The sequence below is a fragment of the Vidua chalybeata genome, chromosome 4, assembly GCF_026979565.1.
Source record: "Vidua chalybeata isolate OUT-0048 chromosome 4, bVidCha1 merged haplotype, whole genome shotgun sequence".
Classification (NCBI taxonomy): Eukaryota; Metazoa; Chordata; class Aves; order Passeriformes; family Viduidae; genus Vidua; species Vidua chalybeata.
Window position 1 is genome coordinate 8,127,431 of NC_071533.1, and position 17,976 is coordinate 8,145,406.

Below are 17,976 nucleotides of genomic sequence, written 5' to 3' on the forward strand. Positions count from 1 at the left end.
GCTGCAATAGCTCAGATTACCTTTCCAAGGAGAAACTAAGCCCACACGTGAAGAGCCCGCTGTGTCAACGAACTGGATTTGCTTTTTCCACTTTAAACTCACAACAGTTCTGCAGCAAATTGTGACAAGACAAGAGTAGTGCTGCTGGATGACAGGGGTTTCTTGGGCTTCTTGCTTTAATGTACTTACCAGGGAGGCTGTGCCACTTGTTCACAGCAAAGAGCCTGTTTGCAGTGACTGTGATCACAGCGGGAGTGACCAGGCCAGGCTGGGTGTTGGCAGCCACGTGAGTGACCGGGGAGTTGGATGGGAACTTCAGGACCATGATAACATCCTGTTGGGCTTGCTCTGTGAACATCAAGGGGCTCTGCAGGAGGAGATACTGTTGAGTGCACACGACAAGAACCCAAATACACGGGAAAAAAGAACACGGGGAGGAGAAGAGACAGGACAAGAGAAGGAAGATTGAATTAAAACCCACGCGATCTGATAGAAGCTGCAGTAGAAAAGCAAATGCAATAATAGTGGAAAGGCTTGTGGAAATAACATTTTAGGCAGAAAACCCTGCCTGCACCCTATTAATTTGAGGGCTTTGTTGAACACAGGGTGTCTGTATACAGACTTTGCTACAGATCACAGCAGATTAAACTAAAAGTTTTCAGTTGCCTATCTCTGCCAAAAGAATTCCCCCTCATGTCTGCAGAGACAGCATGTCAAGGAAAGCAATGCCAAACCAGGAGGGAAACACAAAAAATAGTGAGCAAAAAAAAAAATTCCCGCTCCCAGAGATTATCTCAAGTTGCATTAAATTGGCAGACTGTAATTCTTTACAAGCCAGATGAGAACAAGAAAGAACATTAAAATAAACAGATACACACATACACTAGATATATGTTCTGTGTATATTTCTGGTGTACAAAAATAAGATTTATGAATGCAAAGTAGAAGACTTCACTGCAAATGTGTTTCAAAGGACAAACATAATTAAATGCAGTTGTAAAGAATACAAAGTGGATGTGATTACAGACACTATCCTGCGTTGTTTCCAGAAATGCTAAAGGGAGGGAATGAATGCAGACTCTAATTTTCAACATATTTTTTTAGGTTTTTGTTTTTTAGTTTAGAAAGTTGAAAAGTTTATTAACTTTTAAACTAAGTTGTCTAAGAATACTGCAAACATCAAAACAAAATATTGAGGATCTGGATATCAAATGTGAGGAGAAAAAGCAACATCTGATGGGTTTATGACTGTGTGGTGCATCTGAAAAAAAGAGAACCCCACTGAAATGCAGAAGTACAATCATCATGGTCACCAGTAGCCACATTGCTCAAGTATTTGTAATTTTCTAATAACCAAATTAGAATACTAATGAAGTGTCCTTGGCTATTCTCCACCTGCAATATTTCATTACATATATGTGTATGTAAGTGCATACATTAATGTATATTTATACAGAACTAATAAAAAAATTAAATACATTTGCACTTTTATTATCACTCCTTTTAAAAAAGTTATTAAGAGTACTTAGAAAAACATATTACTCTATGAATTCCTATTTACAGTCTTTGCATAAAGGTGTAAATAAAAGCAACTAATAAGCTATCCAGACACCCTTCTGAGCAAGTGGCTAAAAGCCAATCAATATTATGAGTTAATCCTCCCTGGATGCTCATTCAATTAAAGGTGTCAGTAATGCCTCATCTGATGTGGCCTCAATTAAATCCAGCTATCTGATGGTTGAAAACACAAGGGGATACAGCAACAGCAGCAAAACCAGACAAATAGGCAGCCTTCATGTGACTGCTAATTACTACACCTGGTGTATATTATGGCTTGTGCACTTAACACAGCACGTGGTAACTTCCAATTCAGCTGTATTCATGCACACACGCACAAGAAAAAAAAAAAACTCAGTAAATAATGCAACTAGAAATAATTCAAAATTATGACAGGAAAAATATCCTTACTGTATTTCAGCTCCAGGAATACTTTTAAAACCACTTAATATAGTGCTATTATGAAAACATGTATTAATATCCACAAAACCAGCAAGTGAAGAACGAAGGGCTTTTTTTTTTTTCCTGGGTGTATTCCAGCCCAAAAGACCACAGGAGTTAGAAACAGCTAACTTCTTAGATTTTAACTTCTTCTATTACATACTAAATCTTCACTAATTCAGCATCATGAAAAATATTATGATAAAACCACACAAACTGCTTCCTGGTATCAAATGTATTTATATAACAATGGCTCTGACTAACACATCAATAATCAACTTCTCGAGTTGCTCCTCTTCCTGAAACAAATCCCTTTAAATTAGAGCAAGTGCTCAGTGCATGGCACCATGACAGACGGACACACATATGGCAAGTGGCTGTATGAAGGGGAGTACCTGGGCTCCCCAACATCCCTGTTAGCAGGGCTCTTCTGAAACACACACACAAGTCCCTGTAGTGTCTGCTGGCCTGGGATCTGGGCATGGGGCACAGGCAGCTGAGCAGCTCTGAAGTACAACATGTGATGCATTTGAGGAAGGCCAGTAGCTCAGTTTATCAAGGAAGTTTACACTTCTGAGACTCCTGCATCACAAGGTCTGTAAGCTACTTTGGAAACATTTCATGTTTCTGTGTAATCTTTTAAAACCTTCTGCACTTCAGATATGTTTTAAAATTAATAACTTTAGTCTGCTTGAGTAGGACATATTTTCTTCTTGCATGTCCTATATGACCTGTTTTTGGTTTTTGGGTTTTTTTTTTTTTGTATTGCAGTGTAAAATGTCCACCCTAACAATAAGGGAACATAACCTTTTGAAAACCTTGGGAATTAGGAGACCATTTGCTCCACTTGTCAGAATAACACTTAACATCCTTAGTTCTGTACCTAAGACAACACAAATGATATTTTAAACACAAGGACTGCACACAGCATGATATGAAAAGTGGTCAGTAATGTAATAATAGTTTGTAAAATAAAATTATATTAGACACAAGTAGAGGTAAAAGGGAAAGCATGTTAATACTCACTGCCTGGATTTTATCACCCTAGCTTTACTGCAAAACACATTTAGTCACATTCTTTGCTATGTAAGTTTCAGCTCATGAATTCCTAGTAATCCTGGTTTTAGGGGAAAACCTATGCCTGGGGGAAAAGACAAGGAAGTTCCACCTCCTAAATCCATGCTTCTTGGGGAATCTGCCAAAGATTAACTAAATTGTCTCCACGATGACTGGCTCTCACCTGTACAGGTATGGTATTAACAAAATCAATTGATGAAGTGTTCTCAGATTACACTGACAAAAAAAAAAAGCCTACACTAGAAATCAATGCAATCCTTTCTGCAACAAATAAAAAAAATAGTTAAGCACTGCCTGCAACTCCTACCAAATCGTAACTCATCTGCTGGTTTTAATAACATAATTCCACAACCACATAAAAGCAAAGTGAAAGTGTCCAGTTCTGCAAAGGTAAGGAAGCAAAGGAAGTGAGCACAATGGCAGGTCACAAAGAGTTAACGTGGCACTTACCACCTGCATGGCAGAACTTCTTGGAGGATGTGGTTCTATGAGCAGTTGGGAAGGGGTCTGTCCAAAACTTCGTATTTGAGCTTCCACAGCCTGGAAAAGGCGCAGGCAGGTTTGCATGTTAAGAGGTGCTAATTACAGGCAATAGGACCATAACTGTCACCTGAAAATGTCATTCCACACTTCTGGCTTGTTTCATGTTGAAAATCAACCCCGTGTGTTCACTGTGGGGCTAAGTGCTTGGCACTGGTACTAAGAATGAGGTAATCATTTTAGTACTGTGGATGCTATTTCCATGAGAAACTCTGCAAAACCTCATCCTGCTCAATGATATTAAACAGAAACAAGCTATTATAATCAGAAACCCTCTTTATTGGCTCCATTTTTCCTTTCTAACACTGGCTTATCCTCTTTGTATCATAACTCAAAAACAAAAGTTAACTTTTAAAAAGTTTCTGCTGGTATTAAGTGCTGTACATTAAACTCCACTGCTTCATTTCACAGCAATACCTACAAGGAAAGCAATACTGAGTTTTTATTCTTACTTCCAGGTTTATTCAAGAAGAGCAAACAATGTTAGGACGCATTAAATTACGAACAGCAAAACTATCGGAGAACATGAAAACATAACACAAGGGGGTTTTTAAAGTTTTCTGTAGCTTGAGCAACACGCTCAAGAAAAAAAAACCAGATGCCACTCAGACTTTTGCTCAACCTGTCAAAGAAAATCAGGTAGGACTGGGGAATCTTTTTCTTGGATGTATAATTAGTAAGTATCTCCTTTGAAGAAAAGAACCTACCTACCACTCACCTGAGAAAATACAGTAAAATAACCTTCAGTCAGAAAGTACTTCCTTCATTTTCACTTCACATGAAAATATTATGCTTAATGATTTTTTTTTAAATAATTATGCTGAAACCTGTGAACTTATACTTCTTGCCCTAGGCATGTCCAGCTAATTTTCCATGCTGCCACCTCTTGGCCCACTGGTTTAAAGATAACATCAAGCAGCCAAAATTCAACAAGTTATTTCTTGTCAGATTGGCCCCCTGCACCACGCACAGAAACAGGCTGATAGTACAGAAAAGCTCAAATCATTCAGCTTAGTTTATATCTCTTTCATTGTGAGCTTAACTAATCACCTTGCCTTTGCTGTAGGCTAGCAGGCTGTACATGGGCTGACGCCTCAGGTATTTTCCCCTAATTCTTCTTTTTCATGGTTCAACCTTCCTGAATGCTCCTTACGCTTACATTTCCTGGTGTATTTTAGCCAATCCTTAAAATTTTTGAGACAATGGAATAACACTTATGCTGACCTTATTCTTACAAACAACTATTTTTATATAATTATAAAAACCATTAGTAGGACATTCTCCTTTTGTAATTTTGTAATTTTGTTACAAAAATAACAAAGCTAAAAGTAGAATGCACCTGAGACCTTAAAATAATCATCCTCTTGATAGTAAACATGCCATCCAAAACACTTGCCCTTATTATATTTGGCAGGGCTTTTGAAATATCTGAACTTAGCAGAGCAGGAGTCGAAATTAGTCTGTGAACAGATTCTAACACTCTTGCCCACTCTGGGAAGGACCATAATCTTCAAAGAACTGGTGAATAAGTAAGTTATCAAAAAGCTGGCTGAAATCTGACATACACATAGTGTGATGCAGTGAGCACTTTTTGAGGAACAGCAGTGTCAGACTCATGAAACACTAAAGCTCAGTAAGACCACATGAGTCTCCTTCCTGCTGATGAGACATGCTACATTAAAATTCAAATCTGGGGGTTTGTGACTCAAGATATCAAGGGAATCACAAAAGCTTTGAGGTCGCTTAAGAGATGAAGCATTAACAAAGGAACTGGTCAGCAGCCCTACCCTCTCCATAAAATGCTGTTTGTTTCAAAACATCCAGATTTTAAAAAGATGTGTCTAAACTTACTTGCAGATTAAGCAGCAAATTTTTACTAGCAAATGGGAAATCTGCCCTGCATTATGGGTAGAACCAGAAGCATATAGGATAAAATATTCTTGAAACACAACTCCCATGCATTTCTTTTAGAACTGAGAACAGATAAAGCAAGGAAATAATGAACTTTAGATTTATTGATTTCCTTGTATATTGACTTATGATCAATACAGAAACTTTCATTCCCGAATGCTCATGTTAAGCATTTAAATAGAGTCAGAATTTTTATCTCAACCTTGAAATCTGGTAAGTCTTTTAATGCCCAATGCTACCTCTGGAAGCTCTACACTTACATGGTGCCAATAGTGAGGGAAAACGATAAGAAGAAACACAAGATATCACTTATTGATCCACAGTATTTCAAATACATTCACCATTACAAGAGCTCAAAATGATGTAGATCAAGTATAAAATACTGTACTCAACCCGTCAGTCAAGAGGCATTGTCTGTTTTCACATAGTGCCTGTCAGACCTGGTGAAGCTGCTGACCAGTGGGACTATATTTTTGCTGAACCCTGCCTCAGAGGATCACAAATTCTCCATTTTCAGTCTTAACAGACACTGTTTATGATCTAGCTTAAGTTTGTTGTCTTTACTGGTATCTTCAGAAATCCAAAAGAAATTTGAAGAACTGTTGAATAAAGGCAACAACACTTGGTCAAATATGTCTAGACATAGTGTCTAGTCTTCAGAAAAAAATCTTCTGAATTCCTTCTGGTTACCGTGGAAATAAAAAAAATAAAGGTTTCTCATTTTAGTTTCCACAGTTTGTAACAATGACCAGGAGAGTGTACTAGCAACTCCAAATGGTTCCTTCCTTTTCCCAGATTGTATTCAAAGTCAATCCAGATGTCAGCTCCACATTCTGATGTCTCAGTCAGAAGGATCACATACAGAAGGATGCAAGATGACCTCCCTCTGTCAGCAGAAATGTGATGGTGGAGCTGGAATCAATCCCCATCTCTCAATCTATGTAACAGCAGAAAGAGCCACCAGATGCCACTCAGACTTTTGCTCAACCTGTCAAAGAAAATCAGGTAGGACCGGGGAATCTTTTTCTTGGATGTATAATTAGTAAGTATCTCCTTTGAAGAAAAGAACCTACCTACCACTCACCTGAGAAAATACAGTAAAATACCCTTCAGTCAGAAAGCCATCATCCACTTCCCTTCTAATGAATTATAGCCCAGCCTCTAACTGAGCTTTCTTGAAAATAATTATTACCAGCATCAGTCAGTATTACTAAGAGACAGACAGCTCCTCCAGCAGTAGAGGAAGGGCATGTCTTCTCACGCTGCTGGATTCCTCTGGAGCACACAGCCATTTACATGACTGTAGGTAGAAACATTTGGGAAATTTGCGCAACCAGTTTCACATCTATTAAGGACACTATATAACTGGTAAGATGTACATAACCTTTGTTTGAAAGACATTTTTAGCTTAACAAACTCTTATCACTGAAAGCAAGATGTGTGCCACAAAGTAAAGCACAGTATCATTCCACATTTTATTTCACTATTTCTCAAATACCTCAGTAAAACTGCCCTTTTCCTGTTAATCATCTACAAACCCAAAATTTTGGTAAGGCCAGAATTGTTCCAGATGCTACAACAAGAAGCAATAAAATGAAACAAGGTAAGCAACCCTTTACAATAATTGACACAGTAGGCATCCCAAACACATACTTATGTAACACTGTATTTTGAATGTTAATTAATTTAGAAGCACGAAAGACATAGGCAAATTTCATAAATGAACATTTATCTGATTTTACCCATTCCTAAAAAGCCTCCTAGGTCATCTCCTCTTCTCTTGGGATGGTCGAAGCGGAAAAGGAGAATAAGGGAAGCAAATTAAAAGAAGGAAAGTAAAGAACTTGCAAACTTGGCTTAGCTATAATGTAGTTCCTGGCCACTGTTTAGTATGGCTATTTCCAGTCTCTGAACTTACCCTCTCATCTAACTGTGAAGAAAGTTAATTCAACAATATGCAGTACCCATCAAATACGGCTGTAAATTTTTTGGGAAGGAGGGTGATGGGGAGGTTGAACATATGGATGCAGTTAAGGTAAAAACAGATGTTTGTTACTTTTCTTTGCAGCAACACTCAGAAACTAAGTCAAAATTGCTTTTTTTTCATGTTTATGTCTGAAAGAACTATAAAATTAAATATGAGGGAGGGCGGGTGGAGGGGGAGCTGCACTGAGTGTCACAGAGAAAGAATGAAACGGTCTCCAGTTTTGAACTCAAATCCTCAAATGAAGGCCCATAACAGTTAAAAGGCAAGACATACACCATTTAACTCCAGATTTAAAGACCTTTAAAGGGACTAGCTCAGAGTTGCTTTCATCATCCTTCCTCAGACACAAAACACCAAACTAAGGCGTCCAGGGGCACAGTACACCCATGTTAAAATGCATGCCTTGGTCTGAGGGCACAACAAGCTACAGCCTCCTCGTTTGCTACAAAGAGGCTGCTCTCAATTCCTTTACAGATCTGCACCAAAGTATTCCCAGTTACTTCCCAAATCTCTATGATTTAGTTGCCAAACATTTGAAACCCCAGGTGAAATAACAGCATGCTTTGTAATACATTTTAGTACACGTGTCAGGGACAGAAAACATTTTGGGATCATCCTCCATCTTTCTGCCCAGTATTTACATCTAGAAAATAACAGCCCTTGCAAAAGTAATTATTTTGGCTCTCTGCCGCTCCTACCTCACTTTTCAATAATCACAAAGGTTTACACACATGTTCCTCAGTGATTTCTATTGGCTTGAGTGATACGCAATTATGATTACTTGCTTTCCCCTTCCTTCCACCCAGATGTTGCTTTAGAGCATCAGAGAACACAGACCGTTTGACAGGTTTCCCCTCAGATAGGGAGGTTGAATGGCTCAGCGGCCAACCAAGGAACTCCTTTCCCCATGGGACAGTGATTAAAATCCAGCTCCGGTAACAAGTGATCAGAAAACCCCCTCTGACCAGAGAGAGCCGCTTACACTCCTACAGGAATATTCTTAAGTCAAATTCCTCTAGGACTACAGAAACACAGATAACACTAGCCAGAGAGCAAGCACAGTTCATAACAATAGATAAAATTGCTGAAAAGAGGCAGAAGATTATAAAGCGAAGCTCTTTGTAGTACCATCTCCCTTGTTTCCTAACAATCCCCATTAGATCAAGATTGTGAAAAATGGGCAAAATGCTTTTCTGACACAAGCAATGTATATGCTGGCTGACTGTACACCTGCCCTGGGGATATTGCACTACACTTGACCCAAGGAAAAAATACAGCACTCAAATGTTAGTATCATAAATTCACACACTCCCATTTGCTATTTTAAAAATAAAATGAGCAGCCTAGTTTCTTCATGTCAAAACAGAAAGTAATTTATCTTGTTTTGACTTCACAAATCAAACATTTTGTTCCGAATCACTTTTATATTTTGTTTTCTCATTGCACCATTCACTTAATATACTAATTTAAAAAAATTGTGTGTGCTTGCTTTGAAATCTAACAAATAGCAGGGAAGAGAATGGAGCAGAAGAAAGGCTAAGGAAAAGACACTACAAGACCAAGAGTTACCTGTTGTTCTCTAGATGTCATTAAACCTGACTGCAAAACGTTTGTGATGTACCCTCTGCTAACCAAGCGGAATGAGGAAGGTGCCTGTTGCTGCCCACTAATGCAGGTAGTACAGCTCCAAGCCCAGCACCTCAGGGTTATGGCTCCAGAGCCAAAGCGTGGGCAGAAATACTGTCAGCAGCCTGCAGAGGAGGCCTTATTAGGGCAAACGAGCAATTTGGGATGGAGCAAAAAGTGCACAACCTTTGCCTGCTGCTGTGTGTTAGTGAAGTCTGTAACAAAACTGTGGGCCTCATTACACAAAAAACGACAGATACACGGAGAAATTAAAGCCATCAAATAGAAATTCAGCATTTTTTTCTTCCTTCTTTGTACCTTCCTTGTAAGAAATATATCTGCTGCATAATATATTTGTTTTCTTCTTATCATCCCCCAGTTTCACCTCCTTCTGCCTGAAAATACCTGAGTTCTGAAAATACCAGAGTTGTCTGGAGATTGGTTATCGGTCTAACCACTTGTTGTTTATAAAATCCAAACTACTACAGATATATGGATGAGAAGGGGTTACCCTAAGCAGGATTACTTTTTTTTCTTCAAGCTGTTTGAAATCAATACATGAATAATACATTATCCTATTCATATCAGAAAAGTGGAGAAAGGAGAACTTCATAGGATGCCTTCTACCGCATCTTTACACACAAAAACACTAAACCAGCTCTTACACTACATTCAGGAATTTTCTGTGAGAAAATAGAAAAATGAAGTCTTTTTGTCCAGACAAATCAATGTGACAATTACATGGCACTCATTAAAATAAAACAGGAAGTAATCACAGTTTTGAGAATACAAATAGAAGCCCCTCAGGGTCGTGCAAGTAGCTCCAATCTGAATATATACATTCCAGGAATATTAAACAGAGGCACAGCCCGGCCTGGCTGCAATCTCCAGCTCACGCAGCTGTCCGTCTACTGCAGCGTAATCCCAGCTGCCAATCTGAAAGAAACCAGTTAGTCAGAGCAGACACAACCAACAGAAACAAATGTCACTCAATAATGTTCAGAGGCACTGGGTTCATGGATAATTTCAAACAGTATCTCTGTCTGGAACACTGATGTGCTCATTCAAAACACCTAAATCTTTGGCTACTGGAAAGAAGCAGATAAAAACCACTAGAACTACAAAACCAGGTCTGGTAGTACTTCAAAGAGACTGACAAAATAAAAAGGGAAAAGAGTCTAAAAGGAGAGTAAAGATCAATTTAAGGACCTGCAAATAAAACTGGAGTCAGTACAAGCAAAAGCTTAAGCTGCTCTGGGATTAGTTTTTTAAAATACAACAGTTTCTGTTTTATTTGAGCACCACAACCAAAATTGCTTCCCACTTCTCTTTTCTGTGGCAGCTGAAGATTCCAAGAGAGCAACTCACCGCTTTCATTTCAAATCAATAATTATCACAGAGAAAGTAGTATCATTGCCATGCACAATACCATCAAACTTCAATTTCTAGCATTATTAATTTGCTTCTCTAAACAGCTAAACAATCCCAAATTTTCTTATATTAAATTTTTCCCTCTGGAAAAAAGCAATCAATTCCAATCTGTTAACAGTCCACAGAATTTCCTAAACATTGATGTCATCTCTATTTATTAAATAAAAAAGCTTAATTAAAATAAAACATTTCAATCTGAAGGAGGTTAATACACAGATGTAAAAATACAAAATGTAGTAGTCTTTAAACTGTCTTTTCTGATCACCTTTCAGAATCTGTAACAATTGCAAAAAAAAAAAAAAACAAACCAACTCCTTTTGTTAAGCTATGAAATACATTTATTTAAACTCCCATAACTACTACCTGCAAGACCAAGCTTGCTTTTTCCAAACGATGGGTGCAACGCTATCTCGGGGTTTTCTACTGCAACAAATGAATTTTTTTTTTGTTATTTAACAGAATGTAGCATTTAACTGAGACTTGACTTTTAGATACCGCTTAAGGAAAACACCTCTGGCATGACCACAAGCTTTCTCACTCAAGCAGCAGCTATTTATCAAACATAACTAATAATTAAAATAACAAATTTTGGTAAGTAAGCACCATACACATCTCCAACCACAGTGGGAACACTGATGCCTAGGTTAGACACCCTGGGCTGCAATAAGCACATAGAATGACAATATTCAAAACAAAAATGTTTAGTTTCCCAATTACTATGAAAGACAATACAGAGACCATTTGGACAGCATAAAGAGGCTGCAATCAATCCATGTTGATGACACAAAAAATTCCTGTTGCCACTAAATGTTTCTTTCAAGGCCAAATGACTTGGTGTATAGCTGTAGCTATTATATACAAGTATATCTCATCCTTTCCACATATGGAAGAGGAAAAAGGAGTTTAAAAATAGAAACAATTAATATCAAAAGGAGTTATTTTTGAAGTATTATGAACATCACTTTTATCCATACCTTATTTACCTTTCTATTACTCTTTCTTATTTAATGCTGGCCAACAAATATGCCAGTTAAGACTGACCAGCCAGGCACAAATGAAAATGTAAGGAGCCCAGGGGGTCTCAAGACCTCTCTGGCTCTTACAGATCCTAAAGACAGGTCAAGCAAGAGGTGAGAGAACTGACTGTGCTGAAAATTTCTATCCCTTGAATTTCAATCAAAGGCTGATGGAAAAAAGCCCTCAGAGCTGAATAACTAATTCACATGAGCTACCTCCTGCCAAAAAAACTTTACTATTTTCTGCCAGTTTTTTAAAACCTTATACATGGAGCATCCCAGTCCTAATTTAATTAACTCTAAAATATCTCTCCTTTTCCTGCTGGATAGAGAAGCAGAATCAGCAGGTAAAATTACAATCTACCCTGTAAAGAAGAATAAAAGAGAACAACAAGGTCAAATATTTTTTCTGGATCAGAACCCAGCTGAATATTTTTCATATCTGTTTGTAAGCATTGTAGTAAATATGCAAGTTAAGACAAAGGGCAATAAATCCCCATTCATCACACCAAACTTTAGGCTGGATGGAATCAAAGGAGTGCCACGCCTCCCAGATATCGCAGTAAGCACTTGCTTATGCCCATTTTGCTCGTTTACTTCAACACCGCAAGCAGGTCACAGTGTGAGCAGAGACGTGAGAACTAATAGGTGACTGATACAAACGGGGGGCAGGAGTGGTGCTCCTGTTATTTAACGCTCCTTTCACCAGAAGGAAATACTGCATCCTGTCATGGGAGAGTCCTGATGCCCAGACAAGCTGATTTCATTGAGCAGTGGTACCTGCCCTCACAGGAGGCCCTGCCTCTGTTACACACTCCTGCCCTAGGAAAAGAACAAGGTATGGGCTTGGATGCACTGGCAAGTCCACATCTCCTTAGGCATTAAATCACTGTACAATCATTTAAATACAGCCTTCTTAATTTCTGTTCCATACAAGGGTATTTTAATACAGATTTGCAATTAAAATGAGACCAATGTTAAACATTTATTTGGCTTTTCCCACTGTTCCTGTGCTGTACAACACCAAACATGCCATCTGTGCAGCACACTTCCAGCCAGAGACAATTCAAAGATGGTTTCTACAATACTTTGAATGTTACCTGCATGAATTTGTTACTTACCAAATACAGCACATGGAAATTTACTGCTCTGTGACAGTTATTTTATAACCATTTTATCCTACATTTTAAAACTCATCACAGCCACAAGAAAGACTGTTGTCCAACCTGCTAAATACAGACTGATCATTTTCCCAACTATTTAGTAAATGTTAACTATGTTATAAATACAAATCATGTTTATACTCTGTGAAAGATTCACTGTTGTCAGGGTTCTCCAGCTAAGTTAGAGCTGAAAAATGCTATTAACTCCCACCATGACCAGAGCTAAAGGAGAGGCCAAAAATGCTTTCTCTGGGATAAGATATCAGATCTGCTACTGCTGTCATGAAACTGGGGTTATGTAAACTAAACATCTTTGTAATTTCTTTTGGGCACAGAAGTCTTTCAAACAGTAAGTATTTAAAAATAAAATAAGACTCATAAGAGACAGACCTAAGATGCATAGGTCTGATGTTTAAGATATTAATCTTAAACAACATTTAAAAGCTCTTATCCATTAAATAATTTATCCCATATGCCTTTAAACTGAAAATAAAAGAATTATCTTTTTTATATATATATATAATCAGAAGAGGTACATTCAAATAACAAGCCATTGCTATGTCAAAGCTGATTCTTCATAATTTTTGAAACTTCTCAGTTCATATGAAAATGGAGCATCACCAATAGAAAGAAAGGTGCCAAAAAATGGAGAAAGCTTGCTTCCTAATGTTAAACAGACCACCTTCATGTAACAAAAAGCACCTTCTCTTCAGAGAAAGAAGTACAAAACAACAGAAATATCTAAGGTTAGAAGTAAATCACTCAATGTTATTAATTTAATGGGACTCATTCTTATATTTTTAGAGATATTATTGCTAATTTACAAATTATTAGTCTTCCTTAATTGCTAACTTCAAAGATCATATCAGATGGCTTTGTCTTGGTTCTTTTTTTTCAAATGTAGCTTTTTGATAAGCATGGTATAAAATTCAGGGTGCTTCCTGAAGGGTAGGGAAGTACAAATCCTATATACAAATACAATTTGTACTGCCTGTCCAAATCACAGATGCATTTTCCAAATAATACTTCCTCTTCTTGCTACTAACTTTGTTTCTTTTCTTTGCTTTTATCCAGTGTTTACACTAACTACATAGGGATATCAATGGAGAAATGGACTTTTAAGTAGTAAGTGAGGGCAGCCCACATTCACGATCATCCTTTCTTACACTAAGCCAGAGACAAGAGGAATTTCTGTTTTTCTGACCAACACTGATGAAATACCCACCAATCACTCCTAGATATAAATTATTTTGTATGGATTGTGCTTCAGCTCCTAATCAGTCACTTGTCTGAGTGACTTAGATCTAATTCTACTTTTTTTTCCCCTCAATTCTTGGACAGCTATGGCAAAAAGAGAGCAGAATTTGTGATAAGAAGGTGCTGTGAATTCTCTCCAGAACAGTTGGATGACATTTGTCTGTGCTAAATGACTCCTTGCCCCTTCCATCCAGGCAAAAAAAGAGCCCTTCCACAGCAGATCTTGTGATTGGGGGTTCCAGAGATCAAAACGTGGTGCACAAGAGCAAGTCAACAGAAGGCAGTGACACAGCAGAGCTCTGCTGGCAAATGCAGTGTTTTTCACCAGAAGGATATTTACTGCTTGCCCACTGAACAGCAACTTCTCTCTGCAGCTGTCACCTCCTTCAGCAAGACACACAAGGAACAGAGTCAATGACAGCACTACCAAAAATGCTTGGAGGGGTAAGAGGAGAAGGAAGGAATGGTCTCTGCAGGATGAACAGTGCACCAATATGCCAGCAGGGATACTGGATCCCTTGCCTTGCTTCTCCTGGCTGCAGTTCCCTTCCCCCACTGGCTGCGACTCAAACCCTTCTCTCTTGATCTACTCCCCTCCCCCTGAGATTTGCCTTTGAATTATGCAAGCTTTGCACTCCCCAGGGTTTATCTGCCAAAAGGTAGCATGTGGCCCATGGTTTGCATTTTAGTTTAAAATTTTCTATTATGGCAGTCAGATCCTTTCAAAATACTTTACTTCCTTTATTCCCATAGGCAGAAAGAATGGCAGGAAAAAATTGTTCACAGCAGTATAAGAGGATGTAAAAGTTCTACGTTTTCAGTTAAAAAAAAAAAAAAAAGGAAGGTGGAATATGGTTTTAATCAAGTAGTTTTCCTTCACAGACGAGTACTTCCTTCTTGTAATATATATAACCTGACTGCCTATAAAAATAAAGGTGCCAGTCAGAGTCATTTAGGAGACCTAAGGAAATTCTGCATTAACCTACACCCCTCCACTCCTCAGTGCCTTCCACCATTGTTCTGTGTGTGGCCTCTTTGATGAGTTAGGTCACCAATACCCATGTATATATCTGTGGAGATACCTCAGAAACACATGCATCATAGGCCTCTCATTGCTGATGTGGTACAGGCTAAGCACTATCTATGTGGAGAAATTGCCTTGCAATTAAGCACTTGCTATTATTTCCATATGATACCTAAAAGCCTCAATAACTTGCAGCTCTCAGAATACACAGGAGCTTCTCTTTGGCGTAGATTTGCAAATAAAAATACTTTTTCTACTTCAACTGTCAAGATTTAAAGACCCAAATCTGAATCGTATCAAGAAAAAGCCAGACTCATCATTTTTGAAACCACAAGATCCAGTTTAACACCTGCCTAATAAAAAGATACTAAGTCTGAGGTGCCGTGCCTGCCTAAAAATACTGTACATTGTCCGCATCAGAAATTCATTTGAGCTCTAACCAGGAATTTGGTGGACAAAAGAGGAGATATTTTTTGGTAGGCTGACTGAAGGAGAAAAATAAATGCTGACTGAAGCCGCTTGGTAGCACAGAATGTTAGCACAGGTCCTCAGGGAGACAGATTAGCAAGCAGGAAGAAGGTGAGGCTGTCAAAGGTGCATGATAAATTAATTTAGCACATAGATATAGAATGATTATGCACATAGAAATACACACAAACAAATTTTTCATTACTTTCATCTCTACCCGTAAGTAAAACCAGAGTAAGTCACCATTGGTGATAAGAGTCATTAAATTTCTGCAGTATCAGTATTGCATCAGAGCTGATCATATGTGCCATTTAAAATTACATGTACACATTTACATAATAATAAATATGCTTTACAAAACACATGTAAATGGCAAGGTATGCCTACTAAACAGGAGACCTTTCACCGATTTAGTGGCATGCTTAAAAATCCTAAATAAAAATATTCCATTGGGCCAATCCCTCAAGCAACTCAGAACAAAAGTGCTAGAAGACACCATTCATTCTGCTGCCTGTATTCATCAGTGCGTATTTTTGACACCATCAGTACTGTTTCAAAATTCTGCTGCTAAGCTACTCCACTATTGTGAACTCAACAACACTATAATTCTCCCTCTCCTGTTTTCATTTTTTAGTCTGTTCAGACAGCTCAGAACAATCAAAAATAAGAAACATTGTAGCAAAGTACTATAAAAAAAATGTGACAAAGTCAAAATATTTGGTAACAAAGTGAATGCCTTGCTGAGATGATCCACCCTTCCAAACATTTGTAACTGGCCTGGTCCTAATTTTTTTTCAGGCTATAACACAAGTAAAACAGATCACAATAAATTGATAAAAGAACTGTTCAAGAAAAATTTAAACTACACAAAAACTGTGTGTGGAGACTGCTACTTTCACTAGTGTTACTTCAATTATTAGTTTAATAATTAAAGGTTCAATGATGGTTAATTTAATAACAAAATTTAGAACTATGTATATACAGTACCCAGCCTACATTTCAGCTCACACTTAAACCAATCACTTCAAGAGTCTAATAAATACTCCTAAAAGGTAAGAATAATTCCTTGCCAATGTAGACTGAGCAAATTCACTATCAGTGAATTGAAAACATGTCACAGTGAATATCTACTAGATGACTCGGATCAACATTTTTTCCAAACCTAGATGACATTTTTTCTTGTAAGCCACAGTATCCCTCTTCTTAGCTCGATTAAGGGTATTTATCTGTAACATATGTATTTTAGGTTTAAATAGACTAAGATGCAGTTTGCAGACTGATGGCAAGCCATGTAATGACAACATTGACCCACCACTTTGGTATTAAGCCAGTCCCTGCGTAGCCTCTGAATAAAACAGTTGATAAGATTCATATTACTTTGTTTTCATGGACTCTGAATATTTTATAACAAGGTACCACTTACATTTATTCTATAATTAAAATACTTGCAGCTATACTTGGTACCAATACAGTGCCTGAAGAGAGGACATAAAATCAATCAAAAATCTGTTTTAATCATGCCACCCTGCCCTTTTAAAACAGCTGTTTAGGAGATGGAGGAGTAACTTTTAAACATACAACATTCTGTGAGACACTTTGGCAAATAGATTTTCTGAATGATGCTGAGTCTGAGTAAAGCTACTGATCTTTGCAATGCTGAAATATCTTCTTTTGCATCTGAAAAACACAGGCCAGGTTATTTTAATTTGATAGCAAACCAAATTAAAGTATCAGAGGCTACAAAAGTCTGATGTTTGCTACATATGCAAGATTGCACTTAAAGAGAACTGTTAAAAAGTGCAGAAGTAAACTCAGAAGCACAAACCAAATCAAGGTTGCTTACTGGCACTAAGATCCAGTATCAGGGAACAAAATGACTGAACTCAGAAACTGAAGCAGTCCTTGAACTTTTATTTCTATATTGGCATCCAGCTTGGGCTGAAATCCAGGTGCACAAAGTTTAAGAACAACTTGCATCCTTGTTCTATTAATTCTGCATGCTGTGACAACTGGTTCAGGCACCTTGCATTTGACTGGCCTGTGGCCAAACCACAAGAATACACAAAGAAATTGAACATTCACCAGAAGCCTTGAACAACGTGGAGTCTTTACAGTTTCAACACTGCAGTGGTTAATGAACCCTTTTCTGTATTTATAAAGTACAAACTTACCTCTCGCAGTACAGAATCCGTTATTGAACTTAAATTAACGGCTCCTTCATAAGTCAAATAGTAGAATACATTCAGGGACCTAACAGCCTCTGGCCCTTGCTGTTTGTAGCCAAAAATCAGATCAATCCACTGGTGAAGCTGGCAGGAGACAAACTCACTTTCTAAAGCCTGTGAAAAAAAAACACACACAAAACACAAACTTGAGTTTGCCAGACAGTCATCATTTGGTAGTAGCAGGAGCATTTTTGTTTTATAGCATGCCAAATTATCTTAACAAGTCTAAATATAGAATTGGTAAGTGTATTTT

General features: G+C 37.9%; 1 protein-coding gene across 1 annotated transcript in view; it reads right to left on the reverse strand.

Moving 5' to 3' along the window:
* LRBA (LPS responsive beige-like anchor protein) overlaps positions 1-17,976 on the reverse strand; it is a 365,752-nt gene that overhangs the window by 36,517 nt on the left and 311,259 nt on the right. The window contains exons 47-49 of the mRNA XM_053939908.1: positions 17,670-17,837; positions 3,526-3,615; positions 190-382 (exon numbers count right to left, since the gene is read on the reverse strand). Of these exons, the coding sequence (XP_053795883.1) occupies positions 190-382; positions 3,526-3,615; positions 17,670-17,837 (451 nt within the window). The remainder of the gene's footprint in view (positions 1-189; positions 383-3,525; positions 3,616-17,669; positions 17,838-17,976) is intronic.